The sequence below is a fragment of the Salvelinus alpinus genome, chromosome 20, assembly GCF_045679555.1.
Source record: "Salvelinus alpinus chromosome 20, SLU_Salpinus.1, whole genome shotgun sequence".
Taxonomy (NCBI): Eukaryota; Metazoa; Chordata; class Actinopteri; order Salmoniformes; family Salmonidae; genus Salvelinus; species Salvelinus alpinus.
Window position 1 is genome coordinate 13,354,560 of NC_092105.1, and position 23,715 is coordinate 13,378,274.

General features: G+C 46.4%; 1 protein-coding gene across 8 annotated transcripts in view; it reads right to left on the minus strand.

The window, feature by feature from the left end:
- The window catches only part of LOC139547138 (lysine-specific demethylase 6A-like), a 107,523-nt gene that overhangs the window by 39,828 nt on the left and 43,980 nt on the right, over positions 1–23,715 (minus strand). For 7 of the 8 annotated variants that reach the window (XM_071356173.1, XM_071356168.1, XM_071356171.1 and 4 more), the window contains 4 exons: positions 11,330–11,423; positions 9,462–9,588; positions 1,271–1,369; positions 492–711 (listed from right to left, as the gene is read on the minus strand). In XM_071356173.1, the coding sequence (XP_071212274.1) occupies positions 492–711; positions 1,271–1,369; positions 9,462–9,588; positions 11,330–11,423 (540 nt within the window). Of the gene's footprint in view, positions 1–491; positions 712–1,270; positions 1,370–9,461; positions 9,589–11,329; positions 11,424–19,985; positions 20,035–23,715 lie in introns of all 8 variants that reach the window. The other variant, XM_071356172.1, reaches the window with a different exon arrangement.

The following is a 23,715-nucleotide window of genomic DNA, read 5'->3' on the forward strand; positions in this document are numbered from 1 at the left end:
CCCAGCCGATAGGACGAGGGGGGAGGAAATGGCATACAGACACATTTCAGTACTGCTCTACGTTATGGTAGGACAACCCACTGACTGAGCACCTTGTTACACTAGAGGTAATTGCACATGAAATACAGCCTCTTCGGGGAGATGAGATGAAGTCAAATGAAAATAAATCACTCAAATAATGGTCAATGCTATGAGATGATGTCTTACATTACTGGTGAGAATGTGTAGTATCACATCACAATGAGTCAAATACAAAACTGAATCATCACAGCCTGTACAATAAACAGGGATACACACATGATTAAAACACAACTCTTTCAGAGAGTGAATAATGTCCTTGGTTTTAAAACACGTACATACACAACACACAGCACTACGTTTAACAGAAAACAGCCAGTCAAATCATTTGTTTCTGGTTGGTGTGTGTGTGTGTGTGTTTACATATCTCTGCATGTGTGTATGTATCCCTCCCTCTCTGCGTCCCTGCCTACCTGCAGCAGCTTAATGCGGTGTGTGAGGGCAGCGGTGTTGGTGCAGGCCTTGCTGCGCGTGGCGTTGATGTAACACTTGATGGCGTCGTGAGGCTGCCCGCAGGACTCGTAGAGCGTGCCCAGGTCCATCCAAGCAGCGGCATGACTGTGGTCCAGCTGCACTGCACAGATGTACGCCTGCAGAGCGTCCATAGGCTGGTTCTGCTGCTGGTACAGAACACTGGGGGATGGAGGGGGGAGGAGAGAGAGGGCAGGAGGGAGAGTGAGAGGGGAGGGAAGGAGATAGAGAGAGAGAGAGAGAGAGAGAGAGAGGGAAGGTGAGAGGGGGGAGGGAGGGAAGGAGAGAGGGGAAGGAGGGAGAGAAGGAAGGAGGGAGAGAGGGGAGGAAGGAAGGATGGAGGGAGGGTGAGGGAGGGGGAGAGAGAGAGGGGGGGAGACAGAGAGGGAAGGAAGGAGGGAGAGAGGGGGCGAGGGAGAGAAAGGAGAGGGAAGGAAGGGGGAGGGAGAGAGAGAGAGGGAGGGAAGAAGGAAGAGAGAAAGTGAGAAAGAGCAAGTGATGGGGAGAGGGGGGAGTGCATGGAGTTTTTAGTGTCCTCTCTCCCTCGGGTGGCCACACGCCAAGTCTATCCATATTTAACTCTAGGGACCACTACCTCCCTCCTGTTGCCATGGCCAACACCTAAAAGCCTTCAGATTGAGCAATCCTTCAAGACTTCTCCAAGGGTCCTACAGACAGATGATAGGTGAGTACACGCTGGCTGCAGTGAGTCAGGTCTTACCCTATGGAGCACCAGGTGTCAGCGCTGGCCTCAGACTTGTCAATGGACTGTCTGTAGGAGATGAAGGCATCCTGGACTTTCCCAATACTGGAGTAGCACCTGGAGAGAACACACATTATGTTTAGTACTATCAATATGAGTATGAAGAGATACTGTCAGACCGTCAGAGAGAACGAGAGGTGAGAGACCGAGAGGGGAGAGACCGAGGGGAGACATAAAGGGATCGAGAGTGAGACAGAAAGGGATCGAGTGTGAGACCGAGTGAAAGAGGCCGCGAGAGTGAGACAGAGAGGGAGCGAGAGTGAGACAGAGAGGGAGCGAGAATGAGACAGAGAGGGAGCGAGAGTGAGACAGAGAGGGAGCGAGAGTGAGACAGAGAGGGAGCGAGGTTGAGACAGAGAGGGAGCGAGAGTGAGACAGAGAGGGAGCGAGAGTGAGACAGAGAGGGAGTGAGAGTGAGACAGAGAGGGAGCGAGAGTGAAACAGAGAGGGAGCGAGAGTGAGACAGAGAGGGAGCGAGAGTGAGACAGAGAGGGAGCGAGAGTGAGACAGAGAGGGAGCGAGAGTGAGACAGAGAGGGAGCGAGAGTGAGACAGAGAGGGAGCGAGAGTGAGAGTGAGACCGAGAGTGAGACCGAGAGTGAGCGAGAGTGAAACAGAAAGGGGTGAGAGAGGGTGCAAGAACGAGAGAGAGAATTAACAAAAAACTGAAAACTAGAATGCTATTTGGCCCTAAACAGAGAGTACACAGTGGCAGAATGTCTGACTGACCCAAAACGAAACTTTTGAACTTTAACTATTTGCACATCGTTACAACACTGTAACAAATGACATTTTAAATGTCTCTATTCCTCTATTAACTGTTGTAAGTGTAATGTTAACTGTTCATTTTGTGTTTCACTTTTGTTTATTATCTATTCCACTTGCTTTAGCAATGTGAACATATGCTTCCCATGTCAATAAAGCTCAATACAATGGATCAGTCCACTCAAAGAGGAGCCAATCAGACAGGTGTCTTGTACACCATTTTTTTGGTGTTGTTGCTAGTGCTCCATTAAAGAAATCTTGGTCGACCAACAGCCTATCAACCAAACAATTGACCGGTTGACTAAATGGGGTCAGCCCTAAAGCTAACACTCTGCACGTCTACAAGCTCAAAGGGTGACTACAGCTCTTCAGAACCATTAGCTGTTGTATTCAGTGGCTCTACCACACAACAACCAATAGCAAAAATCCCACGGCCTGCACTTGACTTCTCCTACTTGCACCAACTTTGACGACAACTACTTTATTGAGAGAAAATGTACTTGCTACGACTGTGATGTGGTTGTCTCACCTAGCGATCTCACCTAGCTCAGGCTCCCGAGTGGCGCAGCAGTCTAAGGCACTGCATCACTGTGCTAGAGGAGTCAATACAGACCCTGGTTGGAAACCAGGCTGAATCACAGCCTGGATTTCAGTGATTGGGAGTCCCATAGGGTGGTGCACAATTGGCCCGACGTCGTCCGGGTTAGGGTTTGGCCGGTATGGCCGTCATTGTAAATAAGAATTTGCTCTTAACTGACTAGCCTAGTTAAATGAAAACAATAATAAAGGGGCAATCTGTAGTTCCTTCAGAAAGTATTCATACCCTTTGACTTATTGCACATTTTGTTGTGTTACAGCCTGAACCCATCTACACAAAATACCCCATAATGATAAAGTGAAAACATGATTTTAGAAATGTTTACACATTTATTGAAAATGAAATACAGAAATATCTCATTTACATAAGTATTCACACCCCCGAGTCAATACTTTGTGATGACACCTTTGGCAGCGATTGCAGCTGTGAGTGTTTCTGGGTAAGTCTCTAAGAGCTTTCCACACCTGGATTGTGCAACATTTGCCCATTATTCTTTTCAATATTCTTCAAGCTCTGTCAAATTGGTTGTTGATCCTTGGTAGACAACCATTTTCAGGTCTTGCCATAGATTTTCAAGTAGATTTAAGTCAAAACGGTAATTGGGCCACTCAGGAACATTCACTGTCTTCTTGGTAAACAACTCTAGTGTAGACTTTTGTTTTATGTTATTGTCCTGCTGAAAGGTGAATTAATCTCCCAGTGTCTGGTGGTAAGCAGACAACCAGGTTTCTACTCCTTTTTTTATCCTGAAAAACACCCCAGTCCTTAACAATTACAAACATATCCACAACATGATGAGGGTGGTACTCAGTGTTGTATTGGATTTGCCCCAAACATAACACTTTGCAGTCAGGACAAAAAGTTAATTGCTTTGTAACATTTTTTGCAGTATTACTTCAGTGCCTTGTTGATACAGGGATGTATGTTTTGGAATATGTTCTATTCTGTACAAGCTTCCTTCCTTTCTTTCACTGTCAATTAGGTCAGTATTGTGGAGTAACTACAATGTTGTTGATCCATCCTCAGTTTTCTAATATCACAGCCATTCAACTCCGTAACTGTTTTAAAGTCACCATTGGCCCCATGGTAAAATCCCTGAGCAGTTTCCTTCCTCTCCAGCAACTGAGTTAGGAAGGACGCCTTTATCGTTGTAGTGACTGGGTATATCATTACACATCCAAAGTGTAATTAATAACCACCATGCTCAAAGGGATATTCAATGTCTGCTTTTCTTATTTTTACTCATCAACCAATTAGGTGCCCTTCTTCGCGAGGCAGTGGAAAACCTCCCTGGTCTTTGTAGTTTAATCTGTGCTTGAAATTCACTGCTCGAGTGAGGGACCTTACAGATAATTGTATGTGTAGGGCACAGAGATGAGGTAGTCATTCAAACATCATGTTAAACACTTATTGCACACAGAGTGAATAAATGCAACTAATTATGTGACTTGCTAAGCTTATTTTTTACTACTGAACTTATTTAGGCTTGCCATAACAAAAGGGGTTAAATACTTATTGACAAGACATTTCAGCTTTTCATTTGTTATTCATTTTGTAAACATTTAGTAAAACATAATTCCACTTTGACATTATGGGTTATTGTATCGACACCAGTGAATATCAATTGAATCTATTTTAAATTCAGGCTATAACAACCAAATGTGGAAAAAGTCAAGGGGTGTGAATGCTTTCTCAAGGCTAGGGTTGTGAAAATTTTCCATGGTAACTTAAGCCTGGGAATTTGGGGAATTTTGCTAAAAATTCATCAAAAATGTTAGCTTATAACGGTGAACCTTTTTTTGTGGGATACACATAAGGCAATTCTAGGTCTTGTGGTATATGTTGGTTAATGTAAGGGCTGTCGCTTTCCTCATCCTCAGATGAGGTGAGGAGAGAAGGATCTTCGGACCAAAATGCGGAGTCAGGGAAATATGCCATCTTTATTTTTAATACGAAAACTGATGACACGAAAACAAACACTTACAAATTTACAAAATAACAAAACGACGTAGAACGGAACCTGAACATAAACTCACATGACAAACGTAAACTCACGAACAGGAACGTTACATCGAAACACACGAACAGCCAAACAGTCCCGATAGTGAATAACATCGACAACGACGAAAGACATCACAGGAGACAATCACCCACAAACAAACAGTGAGAATGCCCTACCTAAATATGACTCTTGATTAGAGAAAAACGCAAACCACCTGCCTCTAATCAAGAGCCATACCAGGCAAACCAAAACCAACATAGAAACGAATAACATAGACTGCCCACCCAAAACACATGCCCTGACCATAAACACATAAAAACAACATAAAACAGGTCAGGACTGTTACAGTACCCCCCCCTCAAGATGCGCACGCCGGGCGCACAAGCACAAAGTCCAGGGGAGGGTCCGGGTGGGCAGTTGACCACGGTGGTGGTTCCGGCTCAGGACGCTGTCCCCATACCACCATAGTCCATCCTAACTTCCTCCCTCCAAGAATGTCCACCCTCTTTTGACCCCCACAAAATCCCCTTAACAACATATCTAATAAGGACAACACCGGGACAGAGAGATAAATCAAGACAGAGGGATAGATAAGAATATAGAAGTAGATAAAGATAGAGAGGGAGATCAGGATAGAGGGGCAACTCCAGACTGAAAGGCAGCTCCGGACAGAGAGACAGCTCTGGACTGATGGGCAGTTCTGGGTATCTAGCCTTTTCAGGCTGAAGGGCAGCTCATGGCTGACTGACGAATCTCGACGCTCATGGCTGGCTGACGGCTCTCGACGCTCATGGCAGGCTGACGGCTCTCGACGCTCATGGCAGGCTGACGGCTCTCGACGCTCATGGCAGGCTGACGGCTCTCGACGCTCATGGCAGGCTGACGGCTCTCGACGCTCATGGCGCTCTGACGGCTCTGGCTGCTCATGGCGCTCTGACGGCTCTGGCTGCTCATGGCGCTCTGACGGCTCTGGCTGCTCATGGCGCTCTGACGGCTCTGGCTGCTCATGGCGCTCTGACGGCTCTGGCTGCTCATGGCGCTCTGACGGCTCTGGCTGCTCATGGCGCTCTGACGGCTCTGGCTGCTCATGGCGCTCTGACGGCTCTGGCTGCTCATGGCGCTCTGACGGCTCTGGCTGCTCATGGCGCTCTGACGGCTCTGGCTGCTCATGGCTCGCTGGCGGCTCTGGCAGATCCTGTCTGGTTGGCGGCTCTGGCAGATCCTGTCTGGTTGGCGGCTCTGGCAGATCCTGTCTGGTTGGCGGCTCTGGCAGATCCTGTCTGGTTGGCGGCTCTGGCAGATCCTGTCTGGTTGGCGGCTCTGGCAGATCCTGTCTGGTTGGCGGCTCTGGCAGATCCTGTCTGGTTGGCGGCTCTGGCAGATCCTGTCTGACTGACGGCTCTAGCGGCTCCTGTCTGGCTGACGGCTCTAGCGGCTCCTGTCTGGCTGACGGCTCTGTAGGCTCATGGCAGACGGGCGGCTTTGCAGGCTCATGGCAGACGGGCGGCTTTGTAGGCTCCTGGCAGACGGATGGCTCAGACGGCGCTGGGGAGACGGATGGCTCAGATGGCGCTGGGGAGACGGATGGCTCAGATGGCGCTGGGGAGACGGATGGCTCAGATGGCGCTGGGGAGACGGATGGCTCAGATGGCGCTGGGGAGACGGATGGCTCTGGCCGGATATGGCGCACTGTAGACCTGGTGCGTGGTGCCGGAACTGGAGGCACCGTGCTAATGACAAGCACCTTCCTACTAGTGCGGGGAGCAGGGACAGGGCACACTGTATTCTCAAAGCCTACTCTATCCCTGATGCGTGGTACCGGCACTGGTGACACCGGGCTGAGGACAAGCACATCAGGATTAGTAGGGGGAGAAGATACAGTGGGTTCAGGGCTCTGGAGACGCACAGGTAGCTTAGTGCGTGGGGCCGGAACTGGAGGCACCGGGCTAGATACACGCACTACAGGGAGAGTGCGTGGAGGAGGAACAGGGCTCAGGATACGCACTGGTAGCCTAGTGCGTAGTGTAGACACTGTAGGTACTAGGCTGGGGCGGGGAGGTGGTGCCGGAAATACCGGACCGTGGAGGCGTACTGGCACTCTTGAGCATTGAGCTTGCCCAACCTTACCTGGTTGAATACTCCCGGTTGCCCGACCAGTGCGGGGAGGTGGAATAACCCGCACCGGGCTATGTAGGCGAACCGGGGAAACCATGCGTAAGGCAGGTGCCATGTATGCCGGCCCGAGGAGACGCACTGGAGACCAGACGCGTTGAGCCGGCCTCATGACACCTGGCTCAATACTCAATCTAGCCCTACCAGTGCGGGGAGGTGGAATAACCCGCACTGGGCTATGCACTCGTACAGGAGACACCGTGCGCTCTACTGCGTAACACGGCGCCTGCCCGTACTCCCGCTCTCCACGGTAAGCCTGGGAAGTGGGCGCAGGTCTCCTACCTGCCCTTGGCCCACTATCTCCTAGCCCCCCCCCAAGAAATTTTTGGGAATTACTCACGGGCTTTTTTGGCTTCCGTGCCAGACGCGTTCCCTCATAGCTCCGGTTCCTCTCCCAGGTAGCCTCTGCTCTCCTCAATGCCTCCACCTGTTCCCATGGGAGGCGATCCCTCCCAGCCAGGATCTCCTCCCAAGTGTAGCAACCCTTTCCATCCAAAACATCGTCCCATGTCCATTGCTCCTTTCTCTCCTGTCCCTTACTCCGTTTCGTTTTCCCTTGCCGCTTGGTCTTAGCGTGTAGGTGGGTGATTCTGTAACGGCTGTCGCTTTCCTCATCCTCAGATGAGGTGAGGAGAGAAGGATCTTCGGACCAAAATGCGGAGTCAGGGAAATATGCCATCTTTATTTTTAATACGAAAACTGATGACACGAAAACAAACACTTACAAATTTACAAAATAACAAAACGACGTAGAACGGAACCTGAACATAAACTCACATGACAAACGTAAACTCACGAACAGGAACGTTACATCGAAACACACGAACAGCCAAACAGTCCCGATAGTGAATAACATCGACAACGACGAAAGACATCACAGGAGACAATCACCCACAAACAAACAGTGAGAATGCCCTACCTAAATATGACTCTTGATTAGAGAAAAACGCAAACCACCTGCCTCTAATCAAGAGCCATACCAGGCAAACCAAAACCAACATAGAAACGAATAACATAGACTGCCCACCCAAAACACATGCCCTGACCATAAACACATAAAAACAACATAAAACAGGTCAGGACTGTTACAGTTAAACTATCCCCAATTCAATGGAATTGAAACCCTCTGCATGCACAGTGCACTCTTCCATCACATGTACAGCTGATTCTCAAGATCTTGCACACTAATGAGATGCTATTGAGCCCACACTACTACACTGTCTGAGCCAAGGACTACATGCTTTCTGGTAAGTTTTGATTACAGTACTGGGTGGGGTGAATATATTTTATATGACATACGTGATTTTTTTGTTAATTAATTAGTAAATAGTAGCCTACAGCAAAGTGTGTTAAAATAATTTCTAAATCATTTTAAATCATAACAATTTCTACTAGTTAGTTTTAGCTTGAGCCTGCTAACTGAGGAGTGTTATTTCACCCGTTTCAATACATGTTTCATTTTAAAACATTATCTTACAAAGGAGTTGTTTAATCTAACTGCTTAACTATTTATCTGTACATGGGGTTTTTCTAATCTTTACAGGAAAATGCCACGGGCACGCTCAGGTAAAACTATTAGGATAATCTATACTTCCAAGTCCTATTCTAGAAGATCAAGGGGTGTAACATTTATTGGAATGACTGGAATTCTGATTGACTTTGGTTTTGAATGTAAAGATGTAATTAAATCATATTGTTATATGTAGTAGAAAGCGATGGGTTAGAAGAAGCCTACGTAACCAACCCCATAAAGTACAATGTAACATCCATATATTGCCAGCTATGTAAACTTTTACAATGATTTATCCTGCAATAGACGTTGATCAATTGGTAACATACATATTTGTCTTCTAATGCCTCTTTAGAGGAAAGTAATCTAAAAGTAACTGAACGTAATCAGATTACGTTACTGAGTTTGGGTAATCCAAAAGTTACGTTACCGATTACAATTTTGGACAGGTAACTAGTAACTAACATATTACATTTATAAAGTAACCTACCCAACCCCGCTTGCTAGCCATTAACTTCTCTCACAGCCGCTAACTCAACAACAAAAACATACTGCTGCAGCCCTCAGTGGTACTACAGGATTTAGCCTAGCACAAGCACCTGGACTGAAGGGCTGACAGACAGGAGGCCATCTATCCACTGCAACACTGTCTGCCACACTAGCCAAACCAGGTCAACTGTGGTCTAATGATCTATACTAAAATCAGTGGATTAAATAAGTAAGCCTTTATAAAAGTGTGTGGAATAACAGCAAGGAAAAATTCCATCTAATTAATAGCTCAGATTTACAGAGCTATTAATCATTAGGTCTCTGTGTAACACACTGTTTTCCCAGAATGTGCAGACTTGAATCAATAATAATCAGCGTGATCGGGAGGAGCAGCTCTGAAACAGCAGCTCTGAAACAGCTCCAGTTTCTCGGCCTACAGATTGTAGAGAAACAGGTGAGACAGGAGCTGAAGAGAGACAAGACCTTCAGGGCAGAGTCTTATTCAACACACAGCGGTTTAACGTTTTACACACGTGCTAAAAGGAAAACAATAGCTAGCAGGAAATCACTATGAAAGAAAATGCCAAAATGTTTACGAAAGAAAATACTTTTACCTGCCGAGGAAGTACCAGGACTGTCCAGAGTTGGGGTCTGCTTCTAGTGACTTCTGCAGACACTGGATGGCATAGCTGTCCTTGGAGCCTTGGTCCCCTAACTGCTCCACTGTGTGATGCATCCAGCCTGGAGGAGACCAGTGGAGTTAGCAGGGGGAAGGATCCAACAACCACCACTGCTAGTTTGGGTCCAGGGCTAGCCTTCTGCTAGCTGGTCAACAGAACCACTGCACTTTACACCACTGCTAGTCTGGGTCCAGGGCTAGCCTTCTGCTAGCTGGTCAACAGAACCACTGCACTTTACACCACTGCTAGTCTGGGTCCAGGGCTAGCCTTCTGCTAGCTGGTCAACAGAACCACTGCACTTTACACCACTGCTAGTCTGGGTCCAGGGCTAGCCTTCTGCTAGCTGGTCAACAGAACCACTGCACTTTACACCACTGCTAGTCTGGGTCCAGGGCTAGCCTTCTGCTAGCTGGTCAACAGAACCACTGCACACCACTGCTAGTCTGGGTTCAGGGCTAGCCTTCTGCTAGCTGGTCAACAGAACCACTACACTTTACTGTCTCCAATAGTAAGTCAACACAACTGATCCTGCAGATACTTCTGCTAGTCCATTATCAGGTCTAGTAGTACATATTAAAACGACACTAGACTGTCAGTCACAGAGGGGTACACTGCCTTCTGCCTGGTGTGTAAAAACACCAGTCTCATAAAAAGGACCAAAAGGCTCATCTATCTTTCTGAAGAAGAGGGAGGAGAAAGAGGGAGGGAGGGAAGGAGAGCAGGGGATTCGTCATCCATACACACATCAGCCGTGTCTTCAAAGGTCTAAACAACTCACCCCTGGGGTCGCTCCCACCTCTCTCTCTACACACACACACACACACAGACACATCTCCCCATCGCTCCACACAACAGCTGTGGCGAGCCTTGCTGGAAGGCCAACAATAAATAACATTTTATCGGTCACACACATATTCATCAGATGTTATTGCTGGTGTAGCGAAACGCTTGTGTCCCCTAGTAGGGTGGCTGGCAGGGCAGAAAAAGAGAATGTTTTTCAGACCCGAGGGAACATCCCAAACTGGGGAAGACGGCAAGAAACAAGACAAAAGCTGTCTGTGTTCAGAGAGGACTATGTCGGGGAAGGTATGTGTGTATAGCGTGAGGGTTGGGGTACAGACACTAACACCTCCATAATGAGCTGTTGCATCCGTCAGTCCAGGGCAAGGAGAGACTGGAGGCTTGGGAGAGACTTGGGAAAAGTGCGATGGGAGCAGGGAAGAGGTGGGGATCTGGGAATACTGTCCAGTTGGGAATATGGTAAACAACAAGGAGCACAACTTCTCCCAGAACACAATGCAATCCTGTGTTATCAGCCTTATACATCTGGTACATAGTAGCACCTTCAGCAACAAATGGTGCAGTTTGAGGACATGTGGAAGAAATGTATTAGGGTGCTGGAGATAGGGATAGTGGATATGGGCAGGTGTCATGCAGTAATGTTTGTATGTGTATGTTTTGTTTATAAAATAAAAATATATTTTATAAAAAATAAAATACAAAGTACTAGAGAGGCATAAATGTGGTAAAGTAACTGACGACTAAAAACACCACACCCTTCCTATAGACACTGCTCTAGAAAGTTCAACACTTTTTGTACATAACATGTAAAAGACTGCACTTTTCAAATAGAACCTTCAAGAACAAACTAGGAAATATTTTCAACATATTCAACAAGACGCAAAGAAAATTATAGGTTAAAAGGACATGTCAACAAATGACATATTGCTTGTAACAAGTAGGCCCAAATGCATCGTCTTCGATGCAGTAGTACATAGGAGAGAGGAAAGAGGAGGACTTACCTAGTTGCTGCAGTGTAGCAGCCTTCACCTGTGCAGGAAGATTCTCTGTCTGTAGTAAATTCTCATACGCTTCTTTTGCTGCTCTGAATTTCTTCTGCAGAATGACAGTGGGGGAAAGAGAGTGTGAGAGAGAGAGAGAGAGAGAGGGGGAGGAAAAGAGAGAGGAAGAATGTTTAAGTCAGACCGAAGAGTCAGTGTGTTTTATGGTCTCACTGGTCAGACACAAAAAAAAGTTTGGACAACTCAGACCACCCCCAGATACACTACAGGCTAAAAGTATGTGGACACCCCTTCAAATGAGTGGATTCGGCTATTTCAGCCACACCCGTTGCTGGCCGGTGTATAAAAATCGAGCACACAGCCATGCCATCTCCATAGACAAACATTGGTAGTAGAATGGCCTTACTGAAGAGCTCAGTGACTTTCAACGTCATAGGATACCACCTTTCCAACAAGTCAGTTCGTCAAATTTCTGCCCTGCTAGAGCTGCCCCAGTCAACTGTAAGTACTGTTATTGTGAAGTGGGAACGTCTAGGAGCAACAACGGCTCAGCCACGAACTGGTAGGCCATACAAGCCCACAGAACGGGACCGCCAAGTGCAGAAGTGTTTTTGCATTCCAGTTGAACATTTACCTGCTCTGTCACAGTCTATCATTAGAAACATTGAAGAAACATTGAAGACCACACGTGTAAATGTCATGCCATTTGAATTTGAGCAATATGACTGGCCGTTCAGCCAAGCACCACCACGCTGTCGCAAGTCACAACTTCTGGAGCAGTACATGAGTGGATGCCTTCACACAGCACGTCAGCTGTTCAGAGAAAAAAAACAAGTGCCCATCAATCTACTTGCTGAGCTTATTTTAGAAAAAGTAATTTACAAAAATAAACCTTTAATAGTGAACATAAAATATGCTAGCTACGGTTGATAGTCTGTAAAGAATGATAGAAAGACAACTACTGTAGCATTGATACACAGTGAGGCGGGGTTTAACTTGACCACGCCCCCTGAGTAGGGTACATAATAGCCAGAGGCCGGACTTGAACCCTATCGAACATCTCTGGAGAGACCTGAAAATAGCTGTGTAGCGATGCTACCCATCCAGCCTGACAGAGCTTGACAGTATCTGCAGAGAAGAATGGGAGAAACTCCCCAAATACATGTGTGCCAAGCTTGTAGCGTCATAACCAGGAAGACTCGAGGCTGTAATCACTGCCAAAGGTGCTTCAACAAAGTACTGTGTAAAGGGTCTGAATACTTATATAAATGTGATTTAGTAAAAAAGAAAAAGAAAAAAAAGAAACCTAAAAAACTGTTTTTGCTTTGTCATTATGAGTTATTTTGTGTAGATTGATGAGGGAAAACAAACCATTTCATCCATTTTAGAATAAGGCTGTAAAGAACAAAAAATTTGAGGGGTCTGAATACTTTCCGAATGCCACGTGCTGGTGTATAGGTTATTTACTAATGGTGTGCCAAATAGTCGGACAAAACGAGCATCTTAACGGATTTTTGCAATTTACTGTATACGACTACGATGTTATTCTTTTTTGTAAGGATCATCTGAAACTAATACATTTTCGGGTGCCAGCACACATCTTTCTCATGTCAGTCAGTCATGTGTCTGTAAAGAGACACATGACTGGCTGTATGTTGATCCTGGTGCTCTGATTGGACAGAGTGAAGTTGTATTTCTCCATCCGCTCGCTTCATAATTTCACCCAATCAGTTATCCCTTGCATGTTTTCGGTCTGATAATTTAGATTGCCGCTGCCTGTTACTATGGTAGATCACATGCCGATGGACGTTTGTCATCAAGCTATCATTTTGCATAACATCTAACAAGCGAGGCATGGGTAGGGTAAATATGAAAAGGTGATGCGCATTCTGACTGAGTGACAGCAAACTTGGCTGCCGGCTGCAAGTTGACAGACACACACACACACACACACACACACACACCTCAAAATCTGCAGCAGTTAAAATGGGCACGTAGTTATTTTGCCAACATCTACTTAAGCATATTAAAACACTTCTGTTATTTTCATTCACAAGTATTATTCCATCCCATTATCAACTGTCAATTTATGGATACGATTACGAGTAAGACCATGTGGGCACACCCATACTATTTACTGTGCTTTGATTGACAAACGGCACGCTTGACTTGTTTGTAAAAGTTGTCGAACTGACTAAATAAAGTCGATCTCATATCGTTGCCTTTCATAAATCATACAACCTAGTTTATATGTCCATGGTGTCGCATCCAGACAACTACTCTAAAGATCTTGTTTGCATTTTCCGATATGAAGTCCATCCGGACTCGCCAGAAAGTGACATTGAAGTGAGTGACTCGTCAGTAGCCTACCGAATTGTCTCAGTAAGAGAGCTGTTCATTTGGCTTCCCTAATATGCATACAGGTAGGCTTTTTGGCAATGATCTGCAGATAAACTATGAAAACATTCAATAAAGATGGTGGATGCTCCTCACTGCAAGAACAATAGGTAGGCTAGTGGAGAGAGCCTCACTGTGGTACACTTTCAAACAAAGTCAACAACGCAGCCACTGCTAGCTAGCCTATTTCACCAGCCAGCAGTACTATATCATTTTAGTCAATAAGATTTTTTGCAACGTAAGCTTAACTTTCTGAACATTCGAGACGTGTAGTCCACTTGTCATTCCAATCTCCTTTGCATTAGCGTAGCCTCTTCTGTAGCCTGTCAACTATGTGTCTGTCTATCCCTGTTCTCTCCTCTCTGCACAGACCATACAAACGCTTCACACCGCGTGGCCGCTGCTACTCTAACCTGGTGGTCCCAGCGCGCACGACCCACGTGGAGTTCCAGGTCTCAGGCAGCCTCTGGAACTGCCGATCTGCGGCCAACAAGGCAGAGTTCATCTCAGCCTATGCTTCCCTCCAGTCCCTCGACTTCTTGGCACTGACGGAAACATGGATTACCACTGATAACACTGCTACTCCTACTGCTCTCTCCTCGTCTGCCCACGTGTTCTCGCACACCCCGAGAGCTTCTGGTCAGCGGGGTGGTGGCACTGGGATCCTCATCTCTCCCAAGTGGACATTCTCTCTTTCTCCCCTGACCCATCTGTCTATCGCCTCCTTTGAATTCCATGCTGTCACAGTTACCAGCCCTTTCAAGCTTAACATCCTTATCATTTATCGCCCTCCAGGTTCCCTTGGAGAGTTCATCAATGAGCTTGACGCCCTGATAAGTTCCTTTCCTGAGGATGGCTCACCTCTCACAGTTCTGGGTGACTTTAACCTCCCCACGTCTACCTTTGACTCATTCCTCTCTGCCTCCTTCTTTCCACTCCTCTCCTCTTTTGACCTCACCCTCTCACCTTCCCCCCCTACTCACAAGGCAGGCAATACGCTTGACCTCATCTTTACTAGATGCTGTTCTTCCACTAATCTCATTGCAACTCCCCTCCAAGTCTCCGACCACTACCTTGTATCCTTTTCCCTCTCGCTCTCATCCAACACTTCCCACACTGCCCCTACTCGGATGGTATCGCGCCGTCCCAACCTTCGCTCTCTCTCCCCCGCTACTCTCTCCTCTTCCATCCTATCATCTCTTCCCTCTGCTCAAACCTTCTCCAACCTATCTCCTGATTCTGCCTCCTCAACCCTCCTCTCCTCCCTTTCTGCATCCTTTGACTCTCTATGTCCCCTATCCTCCAGGCCGGCTCGGTCCTCCCCTCGTGCTCCGTGGCTCGACGACTCATTGCGAGCTCACAGAACAGGGCTCCGGGCAGCCGAGCGGAAATGGAGGAAAACTCGCCTCCCTGCGGACCTGGCATCCTTTCACTCCCTCCTCTCTACATTCTCCTCTTCTGTCTCTGCTGCTAAAGCCAATTTCTACCACTCTAAATTCCAAGCATCTGCCTCTAACCCTAGGAAGCTCTTTGCCACCTTCTCCTCCCTCCTGAATCCTCCTCCCCCTCCTCCCCCCTCCTCCCTCTCTGCTGATGACTTCGTCAACCATTTTGAAAAGAAGGTCGACGACATCCGATCCTCGTTTGCTAAGTCAAACGACACCGCTGGTTCTGCTCACACTGCCCTACCCTGTGCTTTGACCTCTTTCTCCCCTCTCTCTCCAGATGAAATCTCGCGTCTTGTGACGGCCGGCCGCCCAACAACCTGCCCGCTTGACCCTATCCCCTCCTCTCTTCTCCAGACCATTTCCGGAGACCTTCTCCCTTACCTCACCTCGCTCATCAACTCATCCTTGACCGCTGGCTACGTCCCTTCCGTCTTCAAGAGAGCGAGAGTTGCACCCCTTCTGAAAAAACCTACACTCGATCCCTCCGATGTCAACAACTACAGACCAGTATCCCTTCTTTCTTTTCTCTCCAAAACTCTTGAACGTGCCGTCCTTGGCCAGCTCTCCTGCTATCTCTCTCAGAATGACCTTCTTGATCCAAATCAGTCAGGTTTCAAGACTAGTCATTCAACTGAGACTGCTCTTCTCTGTGTCACGGAGGCGCTCCGCACTGCTAAAGCTAACTCTCTCTCCTCTGCTCTCATCCTTCTAGACCTATCGGCTGCCTTTGATACTGTGAACCATCAGATCCTCCTCTCCACCCTCTCCGAGCTGGGCATCTCCGGCGCGGCCCACGCTTGGATTGCGTCCTACCTGACAGGTCGCTCCTACCAGGTGGCGTGGCGAGAATCTGTCTCCGCACCACGTGCTCTCACCACTGGTGTCCCCCAGGGCTCTGTTCTAGGCCCTCTCCTATTCTCGCTATACACCAAGTCACTTGGCTCTGTCATATCCTCACATGGTCTCTCCTATCATTGCTATGCAGACGACACACAATTAATCTTCTCCTTTCCCCCCTCTGATAACCAGGTGGTGAATCGCATCTCTGCATGTCTGGCAGACATATCAGTGTGGATGACGGATCACCACCTCAAGCTGAACCTCGGCAAGACGGAGCTGCTCTTCCTCCCGGGGAAGGACTGCCCGTTCCATGATCTCGCCATCACGGTTGACAACTCCATTGTGTCCTCCTCCCAGAGTGCTAAGAACCTTGGCGTGATCCTGGACAACACCCTGTCGTTCTCAACTAACATCAAGGCGGTGACCCGTTCCTGTAGGTTCATGCTCTACAACATTCGCAGAGTACGACCCTGCCTCACGCAGGAAGCGGCGCAGGTCCTAATCCAGGCACTTGTCATCTCCCGCCTGGATTACTGCAACTCGCTGTTGGCTGGGCTCCCTGCCTGTGCCATTAAACCCCTACAACTCATCCAGAACGCCGCAGCCCGTCTGGTGTTCAACTTTCCCAAGTTCTCTCACGTCACCCCGCTCCTCCGCTCTCTCCACTGGCTTCCAGTTGAAGCTCGCATCCGTTACAAGACCATGGTGCTTGCCTACGGAGCTGTGAGGGGAACGGCACCTCCGTACCTTCAGGCTCTGATCAGGCCCTACACCCAAACAAGGGCACTGCGTTCATCCACCTCTGGCCTGCTCGCCTCCCTACCTCTGAGGAAGTACAGTTCCCGCTCAGCCCAGTCAAAACTGTTCGCTGCTCTGGCACCCCAATGGTGGAACAAACTCCCTCACGACGCCAGGTCAGCGGAGTCAATCACCACCTTCCGGAGACACCTGAAACCCCACCTCTTTAAGGAATAGGATAATAGGATAAAGTAATCCTTCTAACCCCCCCCCCCCCCCCCCCTTAAAAGAGTTAGATGCACTATTGTAAAGTGGTTGTTCCACTGGATATCATAAGGTGAATGCACCAATTTGTAAGTCGCTCTGGATAAGAGCGTCTGCTAAATGACTTAAATGTAATAATGTAATGTAATGTCCAAAATGGGATAATGGCGCAGGAGGGAATGACGGCCATTTTACGGGGTCCTGACCAATTGAACCATTTTGTGTATTTTTGCCACTGATAGTAATTTTTTTATTTTTTTATTTTTTTTACATAATGTTTCTGCCATCCTATGACTGAAAAGAGCTTCTGGACATCAGAACAGTTATCCCTAACATCCATTTGGACAAGAACTTCTACTTCAATGAGTTGGAGGCTGGATGAAACTGGATCAGCTCCGTTCGAGTCCATCCTATCAATGTGATCTGAAGAGCTGTAATATCCTAGGTTTCTCTGGGTCGTGGCTGAACAAGGACACGGTAAATAGAAATCTAGCTGGTTCTCTATACATCAGCAGAACAGAACGTCTGCATCGGGGAAGCTCAGAGGGGGTGTGTCTCTTTGTTAACAACAGCTGCTGCACCATCTCTAATATTAAGGAAGTCTCGAGGTTCTGCTCGCCCGAGTTAGAATACCTCATGATGAGCTGTAGACCTCACTATCGAGAAAGAGAGTTTATCTATATTGTTTGTAGCCGGTTTACCGCCAATAACCGATGCTGGCACTAAGGCGACACTCAATGAGATGTATAGGGCCATAAAGCAAACAAGAAAATGCTCACCCAGAGGTGGCGCCCCTAGTGGCCGGTGACTTTAATGCAGGAAAACTGAAATCCGCTTTACCCAATTTCTACCAACATGTCACCTGTCCAACTAGATGGAAAACAACTCTAGCTCACCTTTACTGCACAATTAATCAGACTCATTCAAAGCTCTGACCTCAGCCTTCATTTGGCAAATCTGACCATAACTCTATCCTCCTGACTCCTGCTTACAAGCAAACACTCAAACAGGAAGAAGCAGACTGAAATATGTTCCGGGATTGATTCGATGGCATTGAGGAGTGTATCACAGTAGTCACCGGCTTCATTAATAAGTGCATTGATGACGTTGTCCCCACAGTGATTACAGGCAACATCCACACTGAGCTAAACATCATTTTTGATATAAAAAAATATTTTAAAAAATTTAACCTTTATTTAACTAGGCAAGTCAGTTAAGAACAAATTCTTATTTACAATGACGGCCTACCCCGGACGACGCTGGGCCAATTGTGTGCCGCCCTATGGGAGTCCCAATCACGACCGAATGTAATACAGCCTAGATTCAAACCAGGGACTGTAGTGATGCCTCTTGCATTGAGATGCAGTGCCTTAGACCGCTGTACCACTCGGAAGCCCTAAAGGCTAGAGCTGTTGCTTTCAATGAGCGGGACACTGATGTGGCAGAGCTTGCAAACTATCATGGATTACGAAGGGAAACGCAGCCACAAGTTGTCCATTGATGCGAGCCTACAAGACAAGTTAAATACCTTCTATGTGCTTTGAGGCAAGCAACATTGAACTATGCACCAGCTGTTCCGGATGACTGTGTGATCAAACTCTCTGTAGCCGATGCGAGTAAGACCTTTAAACAGGTTAACATTCACAAGGCCGCAGGGGTTACCAGGACTCGTACTCAAGAGCAAGCGCTGACCAGCTAGCAAGTATCTACAATTACATTTTCAACCTCTCCCTGACCCAGTCTGTAATATCTACATGTTTTAAGCACACCACCATAGTCCCTGTCCTAAAGAATGCCAACGTAACCTGTCTAAAAAATGACTATCGCCCTGTAGCACTCACATCTGTAGCCATGACATGCTTTGAAAGGCTGATCATGGCTCACATCTACTACACCATCATCCCAGACACACAACAATTTGCTTACCGCCCCAACATATCCACAGATGACAATCTCTATTGCACTCCACAATACCCTTTCTCACCTGGACGAAAGGAACACCTATGTGAGAATGCTGTTCATTGGCTGCAGCTCAGCGTTCAACTCCATTGTGCCCTCCAAGCTCATTACTAAGCTAAGGACCCTGAGGGGGGGGAAAAAACACCTCCCTCTGCAACTGAATCCTGGACTTCCTAAAGCCCCCCCCCCCCCCCCCCCAGGTTGGTGACGGTAGGCAACAACACATCCGCCACGCTGACCCTTAACACAGGGGCCCCTCAGGGGTGCGTGCTTAGTCCCCTCCTGTACACCCACAACTGCATGGCCACGCACCACTCCAACACCATCATTAAGTTTGGAGACGACAACGATAGTAGGCCTGATCACTGAAGACAATGAGAGAGCATATAGAGAAGTCAGAGACCTGGCAGTGTGGTGCCAGGACAACAACCTCTCGCGCAACGTCAATTTAATATATTTTAAATTCAGGCTGTAACACAGGGATGTCAAACTCATTCCATGGAGGGTCTAGTGTCTGCGGGTTTTTGTTTTTTTCCTTTCAATTAAGACAGACAACCAGGTGAGGGGAGTTCCTTACTAATTAGTGACCTTACTTCATCAATCAAGAACAAGGGAGGAGCGAAAACCCGCAGACACTTTTGTTGTAACAGTTTGAGACACGTACTGTAACACACGAAAATGTGGAAAAAGTCAAGGGGAGTGTGTACTTTCTCAAGGCTCTGTACATATCTACCTCAATTACCTTGTACACCTGCACTCGGTACTGGTACCCCGTGTATATAGCCAAGTTATCCTTACTCATTTTCTAGTTAATTCTTGTTATAATTTTTCCATTTATTTCTTGCGTTATAATTTTTCTATAAAATGTAAGCGTTTCACCGTTACTCTACACGTTGTTTACAAAGCATGTGACAAAATAAAATGTTATTGGATTTTGATTTGAAATATGATAAAAGAAAACAGATTGAATTGTTTTAAAAGTTAACACCTGCTTCATTCTTCAATCATACCTGTATTGCAGAAAGCTGAGAAAGTGCCTCTTAAAAGGAAGCTTGAAGCCTGTGGAAGTCAGCAGTAGAAATAATGTTTGTCTGGGGGTTTTATATCATATTGTACAACAGTTAATGAAACTAACACTGTAAAAGTGTGACATTTTTTTTAAATGCAGTGTTATTTCCTGATAGTTGCTGGTTGAAAATACAATCTAGCATTATAATGTACCAGAGGCCACCAAATTAGAGCTTGTCCTTGGAACCTGGCTGGCTACTTCTTCTATTTGGCTAGCTACTCCATGTGTTTGTGGAAAAAGGTGTGTGTGTGTGTGTATGTATGTGTGTGTGTGTGTGTGTGTATTATCCCACCTTCAGTGCTGTTTTGTATCTGGGTAAACCTGAAAAGCACACAGACTTGTTTTTTATTTTTCTCATTGATATTGAGTCTGATCCGGTTGTGTGTAGTCTGGAGGGCTCTGTTCTTATCTGCTCTTACTCAGTCATCACCAAGGCGAAGCACCTCCATGTCTGTAGCCGTGAAGGCCCTGATACACACACACAGGGCCATAAAGCAGTCTGGCTTTGGGCTCTTCCTGCCTGTCTACATCTCAACGTGAGGTGGTGTTTACCTTTCCAATACGTCCGATTAGAAAATACGTTGGGATTTGCCAGGGACCTTACGATACGATATTATCACGATAAGATACGTATTGCGATTGTCACGATTCTAAACTCAGCAAAAAAAGAAACGTCCTCTCACTGTCAACTACTTTTATTTTCAGCAAACTTAACATGTGTAAATGTTGGTATGAACATAAGATTCAACAACTGAGCTATAAAACTGAACAAGTTCCACAGACACGTGACTAACATAAATGAAATAATGTGTCCCTGAACAAAGGGGGGGTCAAAATCAAAAGTAAGAGTCAGTAGCTGGTGTGGCCACCAGCTGCATTAAGTACTGCAGTGCATCTCCTCCTCATGGACTGCACCAGATTTGCCAGTTCTTGCTGTGAGATGTTACCCCACTCTTCCACCAAGGCACCTGCAAGTTCCAGGACATTTCTGGGGGGGATGTCAATCCGGCTCCAAATCGATCCCGCTCCAAAGTACAGGCCTCGGTGTAACGCTCATTCCATCGACGATAAACGCGAATCCGACCATCACCCCTGGTGAAACAAAACCGCGACTCGTCAGTGAAGAGCACTTTTTGCCAGTCCTGTCTGGTCAAGCGACGGTGGGTTTGTGCCCATAGGCAACATTGTTGCCGGTGACGTCTGGTGAGGACCTGCCTTACAACAGGTCTACAAGCCCTAAGTCCTGCCTCTCTCAGCCTATTGCAGACAGTCTGAGCTCTGGAGGGATTGTGCGTTCCTGGTGTAACTCGGGAAGTTGTTGTTGCCATCCTGTACCTGTCCCACAGGTGTGATGTTCCACAGGTACATGTTCAGTAGTTGTTTATGGTTCATTGAACAAGCATGGGAAAGTGTTTAAACCCTTCACAATGAAAATCTGTGAAGTTATTTGGATTTTTACGAATTATATTTGAAAGACAGGGTCCTGAAAAGGGGACGTTTCTTTTTTTGCTGAGTTTATATGAATTGCGATTCGATGTTCCAAACATATTGCTCACCATATGTCTGCTGCAGAGGGACAACAGCCATGAGGAGTCAATATACGTTTCAAAGGCTGATTAAAACTAGTCCTACTAACTGTAAATCTGAAATTCAACTCATTCTAAAGCTTTGGACACACCACGAATGGCTAAAAGCAGCAGGGCAGGTAGCCGTCCTATGGCTTGCTGTCACCAGTGTGTTTCAGGGACCAACAGCAAGGTGTTACCAAGCAGTAGCTGTCTTAATCAACTGAACATGTCTACTATCCAGAAAATAACCATGTTCGCCCCTAAAACACCTCATTACCCATTTGAAACTATGTGTTGTTGCCCTGGCATCACCACAGCTCTAGGCATGGCAGAGAAGAGCTGATTGGAGGAGTGAGTGGGGGGATTGAAGCAGACTATAGCAGGTTAGGAGAGCACTGTGACTGGAGCTGTAGAGTTCTCCTGGCTCACGTTGTCACTGGACACTGATCTGAGGTCAGTTTTGTTTTTCACCAAAGTCATTCCTTGGAGAGCCAAGTATCTGCGGGTTTTTTGCTCCTGACTTGGGGGGGATCAGAGATCCGGCATTTACAAAATTACACTGATTGGCCCAAGGGGGGCGCTACAATAATCAACTGAAATTCCAAACTTTGAACAAGCTTATATCCTATCCCTTTTGAGCTATAGTCATGACATGTTGTACATACAGTACCAGTCAAAAGTTTGGAAACACCTACTCATTCCAGGGTTTTTCTTTATTTTTACCATTTGTTTAACCAAAAAAAGTGTTAAATCAAAATATATTTTATATTGGATATTCTTCAAAGTAACCATCCTTTGCCTTGATGACAGCTTTGCACACTCTAGGCATTCTCTCAACCAGCTTCATGAGGTAGTCACCTGGAATGCATGTCAGTTAATTTGTGGAATTTCTTTCCTTCTTAATGCATGAGCTAATCAGTTGTGTTGTTACAAGGTAGGGGTGGTATACCGAAGATAGCCATATTTGGTAAAAGACCCAAGTCCATATTATGGAAGGAACAGCTACAAATAAGCAAAGCGAAATGACAGTCCATCATAACTTTAAGACAAAGGTCAGTCAATTCGGAAATCAGAGTTCAAGTAACAGACATCTCAACAACTGTTCAGAGGAGACTGTGTGAATCAGGTCTTTATAGGTCAAATTGCTGCAAAAGAAACCACTACTAAAGGACACCAATAAGAAGAGACTTGCTTGGGCCAAGAAACACGAGCAATGGACATTAGACCGGTGGAACTCTGTCCTTTGGTCTGATGAGCCAAATTTGAGATTTTTGGTTCCAACCGCTGTGTCTTTATGAAACGCACATGTGTTTATGAAACGCACATCTCCACATGTGTGGTTCCCACCATGAAGCATGGAGGAGGTGGTGCGATGGTGCTTTGCTGGTGACACTGTCAGTGTTTTTTTTATTTTTTAGAATTGATGGCACACTTAACCAGCATGGCTAACACAGCATTCTGCAGCGATACACCTTCCCATCTGGTTTGCACTTAGTGGGACTATAATTTGTTTTTCAACAGGACAATGACCCAACACACCTCCAGGCTGTGTAAGGGCTATTTGAGAAAGAAGGAGAGTGATGAGTGCTGCATCAGATGACCTGGTCTCCACAATCACTCGACCTCAACCCAATTGAGATGGTTTGGGATGAGTTGGACCGCAGAGTGAAGGAAAAGCAGCCAACAAGCCAGCATATGTAGGAACTTCTTCAATACTGTTGGAAAAGTATTCCTCATGAAGCTGGTTGAGAGAATGCCAAGAGTGTGCAAAGCTGTCATCAAGGCAAAGGGTGGCTACTTTGAAGTATCAAAAATCTACTTAGATTTGTTTAACACTTTTTTTGTTAGTACATGATTCCATGTGTGTTATTTCATAGATGTCTTCACTATTCTTCTACATTATAGAAAACATAAAAAATAAAGTAAACCCCTTGAATGAGTAGGTCAAAACTTTTGACTGACTCGATAAGCTCATTCACAAAAAGTTCACATTTTATAAGTGTGTGTAGACTATGTATAGGTACTTTAATTCCATACAGATACAGTTGACAATAAATGTTGTTAATATTTCTAGTTGTCACTAACAGGCCCTGGGGGGGGGGG